The sequence below is a fragment of the Perissodus microlepis genome, chromosome 7, assembly GCF_051167445.1.
Source record: "Perissodus microlepis isolate ML-2025 ecotype Zambia chromosome 7, ASM5116744v1, whole genome shotgun sequence".
NCBI lineage: Eukaryota > Metazoa > Chordata > Actinopteri > Cichliformes > Cichlidae > Perissodus > Perissodus microlepis.
In genome coordinates this window covers 40,777,241-40,793,654 of record NC_140467.1, presented here as the reverse complement: position 1 = coordinate 40,793,654, position 16,414 = coordinate 40,777,241, and the positions used below count along the sequence as shown (strand labels likewise).

The 16,414-nt window shown below is 40.2% G+C and overlaps 1 protein-coding gene across 1 annotated transcript; it reads right to left on the bottom strand.

Moving 5' to 3' along the window:
• Nucleotides 1-4,822: 4,822 nt before the first annotated feature.
• On the bottom strand, nt 4,823-14,193 carry LOC146383665 (keratin, type I cytoskeletal 18). Its single transcript, XM_084935057.1, has 10 exons — nt 14,156-14,193; nt 11,352-11,624; nt 11,101-11,226; nt 10,565-10,647; nt 9,730-9,886; nt 8,376-8,540; nt 8,155-8,280; nt 6,878-7,095; nt 6,049-6,077; nt 4,823-5,401 (listed from the first exon to the last, which is right to left on the bottom strand). Exons 2-10 carry the CDS (start codon nt 11,613-11,615, stop codon nt 5,286-5,288), a joined length of 1,284 nt encoding a protein of 427 aa, XP_084791183.1. The 5' UTR covers nt 11,616-11,624; nt 14,156-14,193; the 3' UTR covers nt 4,823-5,285.
• Nucleotides 14,194-16,414: the final 2,221 nt, after the last annotated feature.

Sequence of the window (16,414 nt, the reverse complement as noted above, 5' to 3'; positions counted from 1 at the left end):
CATGACCAAGAGTGAGATTCACACAAATGCCCCTTTAAAAAACTGTTTATTTTAAAGCAACATCCTTTAGGAACTTGAATTAACCAAGACATGTGTAGTCAGCACTGTGAGTGAGCAGGGAATGTAGTGTTGTTCAGTGCAAGAAAATTAAGCAACACACAACCGAAATCCAAAATCCAAAATGATTCATGAGGGAAGAGACCCACCCGGCAGCTGAGCTCTAAGGGATTTAAATTAGAGCACTGGCACACTGAGCTCAGCTGTTGCTAATGTTGCTAATTGGGAGCAAACCACTTGTCCTCTCCAAGAGCTGCAGAAAGGAACTGCCAAGTGGAGCCGATGAAAGGACATTAGGGTGAGGGTCATCACAACTGGCCTGTCTGCAGTCCAGTCACCTACTGAAAACATCTGGCAGGTTATGAAGTTGGAAATATTACAGTAGAGGCCCCAAACCGTCCAACATCTGAAAGCCTTGTTTTCAAATTGACAGCAATTGGTCTGTACAAAGAAGATTTTCATTTTCTGAATCCATGAATCTAGAAATTATTTCAGGCATATTAATAATTAATCTCGCTGCTTCTTGCCATGTAACCATGTGGCACTAGTGTGAGGCAGTTCTCAGAGTTTGTTTGTCGTAAAGTTTATCAGACTTTCTGTGTCTATTGCTTTATAACACTCTGAGCTGGCCGACAATGCATCAGCCTTGGTCTTTACAAACTCAGTGCTCTGTGAACAGGACTTGCATGTATCTGTCTTATTTATTCAGAGTAACGGAAAAAGGCGTTGAGTCAGTGGTGTTTCAGTTTTCTATACACGAAAATCTGATTAAATAAAACAAAACTCAGTCCCATTTGTTTTGTGGCCTTTTAAAACCACAGATTTCTATAAACACTCACAGAAAATGTATATTTGTAACATGATCTCAGGAAGCCTGTTGATGTCTTATTGTGTTTTTTGTTGGTCTGCTCCTTTTTATCATGCTCCTTTCCACAAAAACAAAATGTTTGACCGCTAAAAAAGTCTTCCTGTTTGAACCCGTGTAAAAGTGGCTCCTGCGATTGTTTGCTGTTACACATGGATGATAAATTTTTTTATAAACAAGTTGACAGTGTTGTCATAACTGGTACCTGCTTTTGTCCTGATTTATCTTTATCTTTTGTTTTGTTTTGTTTTGTTGTGATGGTTTGGTTGTAGAATCATGAAATTGTGCATTCATATAATAGCATGAGCTTTTAAAGGATTATCATGCCAGAGGAAAAAACCCTAAATGTCACTCATAAAGATTATATAACCAAACTAATTACTAAGTCTGTGTGAACTATAGAGCTGTCAGTCATTCTAGATAATGTGCTTCATATAAATCAGACAGGAAAGACTTACAAGTACATCACCCGTCACTATAGGACCCTATTATTTTCAGCCTATTTTTTTCTATATTTGCCTCGGCATTAGAGGAGCTACCTCAAAAATGTCTTTAGTGAAAGAACTGCAGTATGTTTTCAGTGCTTTTGAGATATTACTCAACACTTTACCTCAGTGACAACAAACATGCCCTCCCACATAATGACTTTGGGCTTCACATGTTTGCAGCTGAACCACAGGCGTAATAACTCTGTGATAGGCCCCGGGGCAGATATTTCTTTGGGCTCTTAACCACCACACTGTACCAGAGCAAACACAACTTCTCATACTCAGACTCTTTGCGCAGCAAAGTCATTGACAGAACTGCTCAAATCCAAAGTGCAATGTCCTCATCCTGCACTCTCCTCTTCTTCTTTTAAGCACCACTTTTTTCTTTTTTTAGTTTTTGCTTTGCTTGCTGCACATAATTTAAAAGGCTGCTGCGCTGAGACACTCTCTGGAGTTTGTTGTTTGTTTGTATAGTTTGTGTTCTTGGGCATTTTGCACAAATGGCAGGGAGCAACATTATCTTCTGACTTTAAAACTTTTGAGAAAAGGTGGCAGTTTTTATCAGTGGAGTACAAAATGACTGAGTAACTATTTGCAACTAAAATGTAATTGACAAGAAAAATGTATAAAGCATAAATAAAGTCAGGTTTTGGTTCAGAACCATGACTGTAATTATCCTCTTTACAATACACTGTGAACAAAAGACAGTGATGTAATCTGAACGGGATTCCCCTTGATAGTTACTCCGGGTGGGCTCCTTGTACTTTCCTGTTCTCTGCGTTATCTCAGCGATCCTTTTGGACATTGAACCTTTGTAACAGTTAGTTTGATTCAATCTATTTAATACTCATTTCATTCTGATTTTTTTCTTTTCATTTTCTTCGAGTAAAATTGTTTTCCCAACAATGTTTTAATGGAGGAACATGTTTGGAAATTTACTTTGGCCTTCTTTAAATAAACATTTATTGCAGAAAATTAACAACAATCAATTATTAAACAACAAAAGCATTATTCACAAATCCTGCTTTCTATTCAGTGTGTTTTGATTGGATTTTGAGCCCAATTTAATATAGTTTTCTGTTCATGAATAGCTCAGGCTGTAGGCTGTGGTTTCATTGCCTGAAAAGGAGCAACTGTGACGACACCAGCAGAGAAAATTTGACTTTTGACTGAGCCCATCATTTTCAGATATTAAGATAGTTCTGGGGATGGATTTTAGGTTAACCATTAACCCAAACATTAATAAAAATAAATAAAAAGACTATACAGCATATGCATTGTGCTCGTATATGTCAAGTTAGTGAGACCATCCCTCCAGGTCTGTCTATCATCATTCTTCACTTTTAATGAACCACAGAAATTGTGGTTTGATACAAAATTTGTGTTAAAATTTAGCTGCACACCCCTAAAAATGATTAGTATTATTTTCTTCTTCATCTTCTTTTTTTTGCTGCTCCCTTTATGGGTTGCCACAGCAGATCATTTACTTCCATCTCACCCTATCCATCGCATCATCTTCTGTCACACCAGCCCCCTGCAGTACACCGTGAGTTGATGTACCCATGATGCTCTAATCTTGTCTGTTCTGGTCATTCCCAACGAAAATCATAATGTGGTGGCGTGAAGGAGGGATAACCAGTGAAGGTGACTAGGGGATGTTGACAACGCCACCTGGGGAGGGAGTTACACCCCAGGACAGATTTCTATAGCCAATGTAAATGTTACACTAGCTACCAAAGCCCACAGGCTCGTTATTAACAGCAGAGGTGAGGCAGATCAATTCCACAAATCAAAATGTATTAAGAAAAACTACTAAAAGCATAGAACTGTAAAATCAGAAAAGTTCTTAAGGTAGCAGGGCTGAGACTGCAAGACAGTTAATTAAAATGCTTTTTTAACAAACAATGATTAAAATGACCAGGCTGCTGCCATGATGCTACCCTAGAACAATCACGGCTCAATAAAAATAACTAAACAAAATGGTGGAGACCGGCCACTTGAGGAGGCAACCCTACAGAGAGCAGTGCCCAAGGGTGCCCCCAATTACTCACCCGTGTAGTTCCACTGCAAACCTCACTGTCACTCACACTGAAATCTAAATGGTGCAATCTACCATCTGTATGTGTACAATCTCATACATTGGGAAGGGGATTCCACCTCACGTGCCTAGCCCCTCAACAATCGGCCGCACCTCCAGTAAAGCAACAAAACAACAAAGCATAAAACGTTAAACAAATTAGTAAAAGAGATATAAATAAAACAAATACAGCCTAAGATACAGTTCTTTATAAAAGCAAGATTAAAAGATATCAAACAATTCCAAGTAAAAGACCATAAAACCGGGAGTCAGTGATGGCCAGTCCATAGACGCTTGTAAGATAACAACAACAAGACACAACAAGACAGCAGCAGTATGGCACAATCCTGTAACAAAAGAGGGAAACAGTCATCAAGGTCCACCCTACTATATGCCACATTATTGTTATTTTGTGCCACCGTATCCAAACCATGAATCACAGAAGGTCTCACTGACATCTTGTAAACCTTCCCTTTCACTCTTGCTGCCATCTATTTGTCACAAATAACCCCCGACACTCATCTCCACCCACTCCACTAGCCTGCACTCTCTTCCGCACTTCTCGTGTGCACTGTCTGTTACTTTGGATGATTCCTAGCGATTTCTACTACTTCTGGTATCGCCATACTTTTTATCTGGTACCACAAGTAAATGGCCTGTATTTGTATAGTGCTTTACTAGTCCCTAAGGACCCCAAAGCACTTGACACATCCAGTCATCCACCCATTCACACACACTGGTGATGGCAAGCTACATTGTAGCCACAGCCACCCTGGGGCGCACTGACAGAGGCGAGGCTGCCGGAAACTGGCACCAGATCACCACCAAGAGGGAACGGGTGAAGTGTCTTGCCCAAGGACACAATGACCGAGACTGTCCAAGCCGGGGCTCGAACCGGCAACATTCCGATTACAAGGCGAACTCCAAACTCTTGAGCCACGATCGCCCTAGGTTGTACTTTTCATGGCTGTTTATATACTGTCCCTTTAAACCTGGCTGCACTTTATGCTTAACTTCAGTAAACTTGTTTAATTAAATAAAAACTGTTAAACATGGCCTAAGGAGCTGGGAAAGAAAAGCTATCAGATGAGAGGTGAAACGTCTTCAAGCAACTTAAAGAAGTCCAGGCGCTTTTCTTTCCAATCTTCTTAGACTATGATGACCTGGTTGAATGAGAACCTTCACAGACGTTTAACATGGCAAAGCACTTCTGTGCTGAAGAATAGCCTCATGAAGCCTTTAGGCTGACTCTAAGTTGTTCAATTCAGACTCAAAAAATCCCAAAATCTAGGCCATTATCAAAGGTGATGTAAGAATAGAGAAGGTGGACACATTGTGGATTTATTCTGTCTTTGTATTCAGAATGCAAACAGTAAACAGCAGACATGAAATTGTTGTAAAAGGAACAGAGGCTCATTTAGTAAAATGAATGTTATCGCACTAGGAATTAAACATCATTTGACTACAAAACCCTTTATTAGTAAAACAGTCAGAGTTTAGCAGTGATCAGTCAGTTTTCACACATTTCTATCTAAAAGTCAATGAACTCATGCAAAGCATAGCTTGTTTGTAGTGACGTCTGAATCACGTTTCATGTGAGATGATAGGAAACACAGGACATTCATAGTCAGTCATTACTGTACCTCCAACAATGCTCTCAGCTTCATTTTCACAATTCATGAGTAATAGGGCGGACTCTTAATTTTTCTTGTTTTTCCTTTTCTCCTTTTTTTTGAAAAAAGTTCTAACTTCTACTTATTTTGTTTATTTTAAAATTTCAGCTGGCTCTTTGCTTGTTCTATTTCTTCGACTCCTCAATCTGCTCCACTTCGCTGGACTCGTCCACCACCTTGCCGTTGACCATGGTCTGAGTCACCACCTTCACGATCTTTCTGGTGCGGACTTCGGGCTCCTCTGTGTTCAAAAGATATGAGAAGAGAATGTGAGGCTGACTAAACTAGTTTTTTACGCATATAAATACATTAAAAAATGTAAAATCTCAGTAGTTTCACATATAGGATGATATGTGACTGCTACTAAAGCACAGAGTTTGTAAAAGTTGTGTTATCTATTCATCTCACATCACATCACACTCCAGTTTCTTAATCCACCAGTGCAAGTCAGAGAGATTAGGACACAAAACATGGGGGGAAATGTTTTCAGACCCACATTAGTTGCTATAGGAGCTGAGCTGTAAGTGGTTTGTGCATTGTTTGGATATTTACATAACTGTAATTAGTTGTGGGCTTCCTGGGTGTGGTAAAAGATAGATATACCCTTCTGTCTGTCTGTCTGTCTGTCTGTCTGTCTACTACAATGCTGGCTCAGATCCACATTTGACTTTGAATACAGTTTTCCTTTTTTGCTTGACTTATCTTTCTCATAACTTCACTTTTAGTCATTCTTTACTTCCATAAAGTTTTCAATAAACGACAGCAACAGCAGCTACTACTGTGGTATTTCTACCATTGTGTGATATTGTGTGATGATGTCATTCGGGTCTTCTTGTTTATAATTTCTGACTGTCTCTTATCAGTTCAAATTAAAAGCCGTATACTCACTTTTTGGTGGAGGGGGGACTTCTTTGACTCTGAAAGGCAGAAAGAAAACCTGTTAGAATTACCTTTCAATTAAAGCAAGACTAACACATTCAAAGCAATCATTTAAAGGGAACTTATATATTTTATAATAGCTGGTTTCATGCAGCTTTATTTCAGTTTTTAGCTCTTTTTGATGTCAGTGAGAGCAGATATCCTTAATATAGTCACCTCAGGCACACAGATCTGGCTGTGAGTGCAAAAGCCCCACCCATTTGTTGTTCAAACCTTCGGTTTGTTAGGGGCAGCCGATCAGAAAAACACTGCCCTAAAAGGACTCTTAGCATGAAACACGCCCGGACACTGACAGCAAGCTTCAGTTTCTTACAACTTGCTTATTATTATATTTTTTTGTGATTAGGTTTTATAAACAACGCAGTACAGTTTACACTCTCGTCAGTTTTCCTGTCTGTTGCTTACTTTGGTGAGAACATTGCCACAGTAACAGTGTTCTCACCAAAGCTGACATCTGAGAACAGCTACACCCAACAATGCCAGGCGGCAGGCTAAGAAACACTTGATGTAAGATGATCATACAGGTATTGTGATCAAGGCAACAGTGTAGCCAAATTATCCCCATTCTGACTGAACATCAAACTACAAGGCTGCACCATAATCTCTGAGTATGTCAGGTGTGTTATTGTCCTTCTCTAACTTCTTCACTAAAGTTTCTGTGTTACCTGCTGGCCAAAGCTAACATACAGATTTATTTTAAAGGGCTGGGTAAAGCATACTTAATTATAATTTCCCTTTGAGACATGCGCTAAATCTTTATTAGTATCGCTATACTTACGAGTCCTCTCCCTCCAGCAGGCGTCTGTAGGTGGCGATCTCCATCTCCAGGTTTTGCTTGATGCGAAGAAGCTGCTCGTAGTCGGTCTTGGTGCGCTGCATGTCCAGCCTGAGCTGAGAGAGGTCCTCCTCCAGCTGGTTCAGGGTGACCTGCAGCCGCTCCATCTCAGCAGAATACTTTTGACCTGTCTCACCGAGGTTTCCATCCAGAGCTGCTATCTGAGGAGCAAAAGGGAACAAAACAAAGCAATCTATATCCGGAATTGCCGTGAATATTCCTCATAGTCGTGATATCAGTATCAAGTTAAAAAACACCGGCATGTCCACCGGACATGATAACCCTATGATTCTCCTCATAACAGTGACTCTGCTGTGCTGTGTTGTAACCAGCGATCAGTAATATGATGCTACATAGTAGGTCGCCTGATTCTGAAATTGCTTCCCAAGCCCATATCAACAAACTCCTGTGAACGGACAAGTCCTTGGCACCTAAAGCAAACATTTGCTGCTCAGACACAATTAACCCACCTCGCCACTGAAACTCACCCCATACTATTTTGCAACTGAATGTGATATGTCCCTGCACGGTAAAACATGTTTACTGTCAACACAGGATTAAATGAAAGAAAAACAAAATGATTTTTTCCCAGAATATAAGATGCAGTGGTCTGGAAATGTACAAAGAATGTACACGAGACTTATCTGGACGTCTGTAAGGATTTTCTGTTGCTGTTGGACAAATCTCTTTCTTTAATACAACACCGTATTTCAGTGCGGCTTTTTGAAAAGTTAATACTCGTAACCATAAATTTAGAATCACGCCTGAGGTGTGTTTGCACTGCTCTTGCGGGTATTAGGCTATGTTTGCACAACTCAAAATGGTTTTTTTAACCGAAACACAGACACGTCACTCTTCTGCCTGCAGAAAGGAAAAACAGCAGTGAAGTAAGACCACACCCTCACCTACACCACAACCTTTCCTAGGGATGGGCGACTTTTCTTGCTGTAGTCACTGTGTAGACATTCTCTGTCTACACAGTGACTTTTTCAATTCGATTTTACATAGAGTCAAATCACAGTAAGATGCGTTGTATTTAAAGGTAAATACACTACAGTAACTGGGAAAATTCCAACAATTAGACAACCCCTATGAGCAAGCACTTGGTGACAGTGGGAAGGAAAAACCATCTAACATGACCAGTTGGTGTTGAGGGGAAACTAAAGGAATCTACAGTATGTCCGTGCGCTGTTTCATCTTGCTGTTGCATCCCAGCTCACCTGTTTGTGCAGACTCTCCAGCTCCACCTCCAGGGTCTGCAGGAAGCGCTGCCTCTCGGTCAGCTCTCCCTGAGCTCCCCTCAGAGCCTCGTTGCTCTCCTTCACCTCATTCTGCATCGTCTCCAGCTGGCAAAGAAGTGTTTTCTGTGACCTTTTGTGTAACTTTGTGAGGACCATTCAACATTATTACAGTGATTCACACTAGATATTACTCCCCACACCTTCTTGCGATACCACTGCTCCGCCTGTTCCTTGTTCCTCTTCACAATGCCCTCATATTGGGAACGCAGCTCGGACAGAATGGTGCCCAGCTCGGGCCCGGTGGCAGAGTCCACCTCCACGTTCACCTCATCTCTGGCAATACGAGACTTCATCTGCTCGAGTTCCTGTAGGCACACAGGAGATTATTTTTATTACATTGCTCACATTGTCATTTTTAAACCAAATTATTTTAGTTGCACTGTGTATTAAATGTCACTTCTAATTAAATGTAACCAACACTGGTTTCCACAGTCAGCATATGAAGAAGGCGTGGAAGAGATCGGTGAACCCTACACCGCAGAGTGACAGAGAGGATGTGATGGCACTTTAATTATTTAGATGTTTCTCATAAATACTGAATGGGAAAGAGCTCACCTTACCCCTGGCCTTTCAACTTGCACACAAATAATCCTGCTCAAGCATGCTTGGTGGATTTCTTTCACTCTCTCTTCTTTGTTACATTGTTCTCTGTCACTAGTCTGTTTTATTCTAAAGTAGTGTATTACTAAAGCTCTTGATATATGTTTATACACATTTTTCTAAACTTTATTGGGCAACAAACTTGAATTACAGTTTATATATTTCATGCTTAGTCACTGAATTCTTGCTTAGGGTCTATCTAATGTCCCAATGGTCCCCAAAGAGACACTGCTTATCTAAATGAGTTGCCATATATTCAACAAAAAGGCATAGATTCCAGAGATTCACATTCACAAAGCAAGCACCACATGGGTAAAATACATAAAAAGTAAGAATGTGTGATCTGTTCTAATAATCTACTCTTATTCGGTTAAATTCATGCTGAATATCTGCAGCAGTTCATTGTTTCATTGTGAAATTGAGGTTTTAAAAACCTCCAGTCTCTGACATATTGCTTCTTTCTTTGCATCACATTGTTCTAGTGGCCTCTAAGTGGCACCAAATAGGATCTACACAGTCTTGTTTCAGTAAAAGGGAGATCAGTTCCTCCTTTGGTGTGAGGGGGTAAGTTTATCTTTGCCTTGGAGAACACCTCGGATCAGCTGACTGGACAGAGAGAGCAGGTGTGAGCAACCAGATCTACCTGCTGCTTTTGTCCACAGTAACCAGAGGACCACCTATCGCTGCTCTCTCCTCAACCACACATCGTTTTCTGTCTATGTTGGCGCTAAAAAAGCCCACTGAGTCCACCAAAGTGGGTCAAGCGTGTTTCAAGCAAGTGTTTGTGAGGGCAGGCTGGGGAAGGGAGAGGGCCAAAATGAAAATGAGACTACACAAATGTCAAGTAGTGAGAAGAGAAAACGAGAACATGGCGATGGTGGCAAACACACTAACCTCTTCATGGTTTTTCTTGAGGAAGTAAAGTTCCTCTTTCAGGCTGTCCAAATCTCCCCTCAAAGAGGCGATGATCTGCTCGTGATCAGTCTTGGCCTTTTTCAGGGCAATACAGTCTCGCTCCACAGACTGACACATCACCATTTCAGTCTCCCATCTAGTAGTTTGGAAAGACGAGCAGCATCGTATATTACAGTAAGCTTTTATTCATTACCTCCACAGTTAAACGGCTTTTTCCCCCCTTGTTTTTACTGCGGTAGAAACTGCCTATACTGGATATGAAATAACATGTTTGCAGGAAAAAGTACTTTAATGTTTTGTTTTTTCATAATTAAAGTTAAACATTTGCATTTGTGTTGCTGTACTTCTGCTTGTGACTTCCCTTTGCATAATATTTATTAGTCAAAGTAGTAAGAAATGCCTATGCAGTCAGGAAGTCTTACAAAAGTAGCCTGAAATTAATTAATACAGCAATAAAAACTCAAAGAACACAAACATTTTCTAATAATAAGAAAAACTTTGTATTAAATATACATTTACTGATATATACTGATAAATATTTGGCTGTATGTAATGAAAACTGTATGTTAGCTGACATACTATTCTTATTATGTTTTTTAGTGTTCCTACAGTAATCTTTTAATTTAATAATCAGTACTTAAATAACTTTTTCCAAAGAACGCTGTGTTAATGTGCAAACATTTTTTTGTTGATTGAGCAAATATTTGACCAAAACATGACAGAGGCGTCAATGACATTATTAACAGAAACATCTCTCTGTATCATTCTGCAAAAACAGCTTTACATCACCATGGTGCAATCATTAATCACTCACTTGATTCTGAAGTCATCGGCAGCCAGTTTAGCATTATCGATCTCTAGCATGAGACGAGCATTTTCCAAGGTCTTCTTCCTCACCTGATAAATATTAACATAGGTCAATAATAGCATTAAATCCTTGATTAAAGCTTATATAATATATTTTAACTTTAGTGTATGTTCATGTTACCTTTGTGTGTTACACTAATAGCAACAAGGTTTCTAAATGATACATTAAGAGTTGGATTTGTGGCTGGTGAGAAGTTCGAGCTTCATTGAACTGTGACTAATTCTGTTTTAAAAAGCACAAAACAATCATTAACTCTGGCCTGGCTTCTTTTACTACTTGTTAACTAGAAGTATGAGCTGATTCTGCCTGTGATGACTCTCCTAGTGCACTTCCTGCTAAAATAGATCTGATATTTGAATGAATGTTTTGTCTATGTAAAGTGATCAAAGTCATTATAACCTTGAGCCTTGTTTGCCCCTTCTAAACTCAGATCTTATGCTGACCTGACTTTTTTCCCTGCCTGCCTGCCACTCGATGCCTACCTCTTGTTCAACAGCATGAGCTTGGGCCATCATGGAATCGAGGTCATGACCTTTGGGAATGCGTTCGAGCATCAGCTGCTTAATTTTCATTTCCAGATCAGCGTTGGAGCGCTCCAGTGAACGCACCTGGAGGATACAAAGAGCCACAGAGAAGGGAGGACACAGGTTAATGATCAAAGTCTTTCAGCTTACTGCTTGTGTTATTTCCTGGGCTGATAACGTAACAGTGGAGTGCTGTGTTATTGTCAGACCTTGTCCAGGTAGTTGGCCAGACGGTTGTTGAGACTCTGCATAGCTTCCTTCTCATTGGTGCTGTTGCCATGCAGTCCGTTAATTTGAAGGCTTGCTGGCCCGTTGAGATCCTGGCTGATGGAAGCTGAACGGGTGAGCGGGCTCGCTACAGCGAAAGACACAGAAGCCCGAGAGCGAGCACGGCCGGTGTCCATCAGCGAACGGCTGGAAAAGGAGGGCTGACGGCCAATAGAGTAGCTTTTCATTGAAATACTGGAGGCCATGATCGGCAGCTGTGAAGGCGTAAAGAACAAAGCAAAAAGGGTCAGGGGATAAACAATGTTGTGTTTCAAACCAGTGGTTCCCAACCTTTCTGATATGCCTCACGGCCCCTTTATCAACTCAATTTAAACTGGATCTGGACAGCTTTTACCTTACAATATCAAGGTTTTGCAGTCATGTGACCACTAACCGCATGGCGTTAACTTGTCTAGCATTTTTTGTAAATGTGACAAATGTCAGGTCAGTTGAACAAGACGCCAATTACACAGCCCTGGACACCATTGGACGCAAGGGCAAAATGTGTATTCCCCAACCTGATGGCAAATGGTCGCTGGAGATTGATGCTAGGCCTTGCCCCGTCAGCCAGCGACAGACCTTGCCAGATACCCGACCATTTGGCAAAAAGCTTGATTTTGTTGGTTGGTAGTTTCCGTGGAGCATGTGCTCTTGAGTGCAAAGATTCACTAACTACTCTCAGAGCGCCTTCAGAGTAAAAGCTGCACCTTTTGAAAAGTGTTGGTTGGGGCAACGAAGTACAAATTTTACTTTAAAGATGAACATTCTTTGTTTCAGGTTTGCCTCAAACTTTTAAAACTTCTACTACTGCTCAGCAAGTATTTTATGAGTATTTGCAGACAACTGGCACCTTCCACGCAAACTACAGACAACTGTGGCAATCTGCATTAAACATTAAAAAGGTAGTCTCCTCTTTGCAGCTGATTTCATACCGACAGCCAGCGACTTCCAGCAAACACTCGCCAACCAGTTGGTAAATAGATATTTTTTTCCTCAAGACTCACTAGAATAACTTTAATGACAACTTTTAAATGTGTTTTATTTATTTATTTATCCATCCTATAAGTTAACAAGTGAGCAGCTTAAACTTGATTTTAGTAGTTCTGTGCTATTAGCTGACAGTTAGCTATAATGTTAGCTACTAATCTCAGCCAGTTGTTTGTATTTAAAGCATATGTACATTTATTTTGGTTGTGTATTTCTATTGCTAGCCATTACTTTTAGTTGTCTTTAATGCTGAAACTTGTTCTCATGTTACATTAAATGGTTAATTTCTGTTATTACATATTAGCTAAGTTTGGCTATGTAGCATGACTTGCCCTTGGGGTACTTATACGTTTATTTTTAACTACGAAGACAAGACGGAGGAAAGGCATAAACTTGAGAAACAGAACCAGAGCACAATCACAGAGGTTTAGTCTCTTACAGGTTCATATCTTCGAAGAGAGCAGATGAATGTTTAAATTACACACATCATAACTTCAAAAGCCAGTCTGTTTGACCTTTGGCAGTCATTTAAATGTAGTGTTGCATGAGATCTGGTTGTAGAAAAGCTCTTTTGTGGTCCTTGAGCAAATGTGCTTTATTCTAGCATTTCAGCAGACTTTGATGGAAATACAAGTAGGGTCTTATATTCAAGACCACTGATCGCCCACTGAAAATGATGAAAGGAGTCTTTCAATGATTGTATGCACGGCTGCCTCGTGGCTGTTCATCCTAAGCATCTGCATCAAGAGATGACTGACTTCGTGGCCGGAGACTCTTCAGTCTGTCAGTCTCAGTTCTGTGCAGACATAATTCAACTCAAGTCAGCATAAAATCTAAATGCAAATGACCACAGCTCGGCTATGAGCTGAAGAAGAGCCTCTCACTGAGACTGTGAGACTCTCACATATTCTTTTACGTATGATAATAAGATGTGTTTTATATTCAAGAAGAGACTGATAGAGGATTTCTAAAAGAACAGAAGCAAACAGAGAAGGATACAGGTGTCTATGCGCCTTCAAATGGCACGTCTTTGTAATCGGTTTCTGTTTTTAATGATCAATGATGTTACTGTCTGTATTATTAGTACCAACGCAACAGGTGTTCATGGTATCTCCTTGACTTTACAAAAGGTTAACTGTTTTTTGGATGTCAAACGTAGTGAAGGACAGGGTGGCTTTGTGTGTGTGTGTGTGTGTGTGTGTGTGTGTGTGTGTGTGTGTGTGTGTGTGTGTGTGTGTGTGTGTGTGTGTGTGTGTGTGTGTGTATGCTCGCAAAGTTTCAGTGGCAGATTAGCAGTCAAGGGAACCTCTCTGTCTCTCTGTCACTTGATCCTCACAACACTGTTCCCACAACACTACAAAGGACCCAGCAGGAGACAGACAGTCCTTGTTCAGATGAGAGATAGAGCTTGGGAAAATGATCTAGAAAATATTCAGAGTGAATTCCAGCAACACAACGAGACACGCTGTACAGCAGGAAATGGGCATTTTATAATGTGGGATCATCATCACGCTATCAACTGACTAATACATGTGCTGACCATTTGAATGAATCTGAGCGAGAAGTTTAGAAGTTTTATTTTGATTCATGTCAGTGCATTATTATAATTATTCCATGATAACAACCTTATTACTAATTAAATGTATTAAACAAGCAAGCAAAACCACTGATTAATATTTACCTGTTTCATTTAAGGAAGTGTGATTCCTAAAAATAAAGAATAAAAGAATAAAAACAACAAGATATATATTCTCCTTACCAGGACTTTGAGTCAGTCTACGATCCAGAAGAATGTAGTAGGCTCTGTTTGCTGCTGATGCTACAGGTGTGCTTATATGCAGGTGAGCACAGAGTGGGAGGATCTAACTCTCAAGTAGAGGTGTGTTTAATGCACCTGAAGGTCTTGAGAAAGGTAGGGTGCTCTTCCCACTCATGCCTGCTCACTTTATGTCTTTGTCATTGTTATTTGCGTTTAAACTCCGATGAAAAGTGAACAGGTAAACTAAACGCAAGACATAATGAAAAAACCAGGTGCTACATTTTTGGGAGGTGATGGTAGGGATAGGGGCTTTAGATCTCCTCATAAACCTGATAATATGTTCTATAGATTGCTGCAGACACTCATGGAGTCATCGGGTTTCACAGCATCAGGCACACATTTAAAACCACTATCAGGCAGAGTGAGTAGCACTGTTTATCTCAGGAAAATGACACCTGTAAACATTACTAGCAACATACAGGCAGTTCTTAAAATTGCTGCGTTGAAGCAGGAAAAATGGGCAGCATAGTTGTTGATGGCTAAAACTGCAAGACTCTTGGTCAGATCATCTCCAGAATGGCAGGTATTACTAAAAGGATATAATAGAAAGAAAGCAGAACACATTGCAGCATGCCAAAAGTTCTTATGCTTACCTCTTTCCTAAGCCCCTATAATTGGCATGTGTGCTCAACTTACCACGGAGCAATGAAATAGTATGAGTTGGTCTGAGGAATTACATTTTGTTTTAATTCATGTGACTGACAACAAACGCATGTGTGTCATTTATTGAGAGAAGAGGTGACAATGTGATGCAGTACAGGAAGAAGCCAGGTTGACAGGTGCTGCTAGGAAACCTGGCATTCATGTGGCCGTTACAGTGACTTGTGCTCATAACTGAAACAACAGTAGTCCTTGAATGTTCATAAATGGTTTGCAGAACATAGTAAAGAGTTGAAATTGCCTCAAAATTCCCAAGACCTCAATCTGAACAAGCATTTGCAAGGCATTACAATAATTTTTTATTAGTGATATAAAGACATTGATTAGAGTAACTTTCTGAGTAACTAATACTCCTTAACCAGCATATCCTCAAAACGTAGCTACTGTGCTGTTCAGTTTCCACCTCTCATCACAATAATGCGTGTGCTCTCATGTGTCTGTGCTATTAAATATCTAATTAGCCCCACCAGCCTTTTACTGCTAGCACGTATGTGTGCGAGGCTCCACCTGTGGATCTCTGCAACCCTCCTGCCCTGCAGTCACTCATCCTGCTGTAACTCAACCCTCCTTCTCCACGCTGGAGATGAAATATTCAAAAAGTCACTCAGAGAAGGAAAAGCTGCTGGTGGAAGCACTTATACACAAATGTGGTAGAGGATGAGAAAATTAGCCAAACGATCAGTGCTTTCTGTAATTGGTGCACTGAGGAACAAGACAGAAAAATGTTTCAGTGTACTTAAAATTTTAACCTCTAAACTAATTGTGTATGCATTCTTTACTATGGAAGCTCCTTGTCATGCTTACACCCTCAAATTCCCACAGAGGAAGAAAGACCAGGGACTCCATTTACTCTGGTCTTGTGAATTTTGTCTATGCAAAGTCCCAGAGAAATAGTGGTGCTGCTGATATTAAAATGCGGGTAAAGCATGTGATTCCAGCCTGTATTATCATATTCAAATTGAAGTCTGATGAAAATAACGCGTGCGTCTCACAGCATAGCAAATATCTTTATTTGCATCTCATTCTTAGACTTTCAGAATTCTTCAGTCCTGCATGCGATAAAATGAAGACACATTTGTTTATAACTTTTACATTTTGTGTCTTGTGCAAACTAGTAAATCAACACTCAAGATTCCTCCTTAAAGAAAGGAGGAAAAAAATAGATTTTATAAACACCAAGCACTCTTGTGATTGGCTAAATACCATATCATCAGAAAGATGACATCAGTCCTGTGATGAATGTAACTGTACACGCCCTGCTTTTTTAGGCCCCATTTGCCTATTTGTACACACATTCATCCAGAGCCTCATCCGCCATACGCACTGTTTGCTGGTGGATGTATTCAGGCCAGGTTCAGAGCTGGGCATCGAACCTCCGACATCAGTGGACGACCTGTTCAGCTGTAGTCACTACACAAGATCTATAACCAATGCAATAATTATTATTATTATTATAAACAGGAAACAAATGGGTAAACGTTAGTTTTAAGAACTGATCATTAAAATAATAAAGTGCATAAATTTATGTAGGAAGACTTT

Coding starts and splice junctions, on each gene's coding strand:
- LOC146383665 (XM_084935057.1), bottom strand. CDS start 11,615: ATGGCCTCCAGTATTTCAATGAAAAGCTACTCTATTGGCCGTCAGCCC. Junction 8,281..8,375: donor AGCAGTGGTATCGCAAGAAG/GTGTGGGGAGTA, acceptor CTTCTTTGCCAG/CTGGAGACGATGCAGAATGA. Junction 5,402..6,048: donor AGTCCCCCCTCCACCAAAAA/GTGAGTATACGG, acceptor TTTTGAACACAG/AGGAGCCCGAAGTCCGCACC.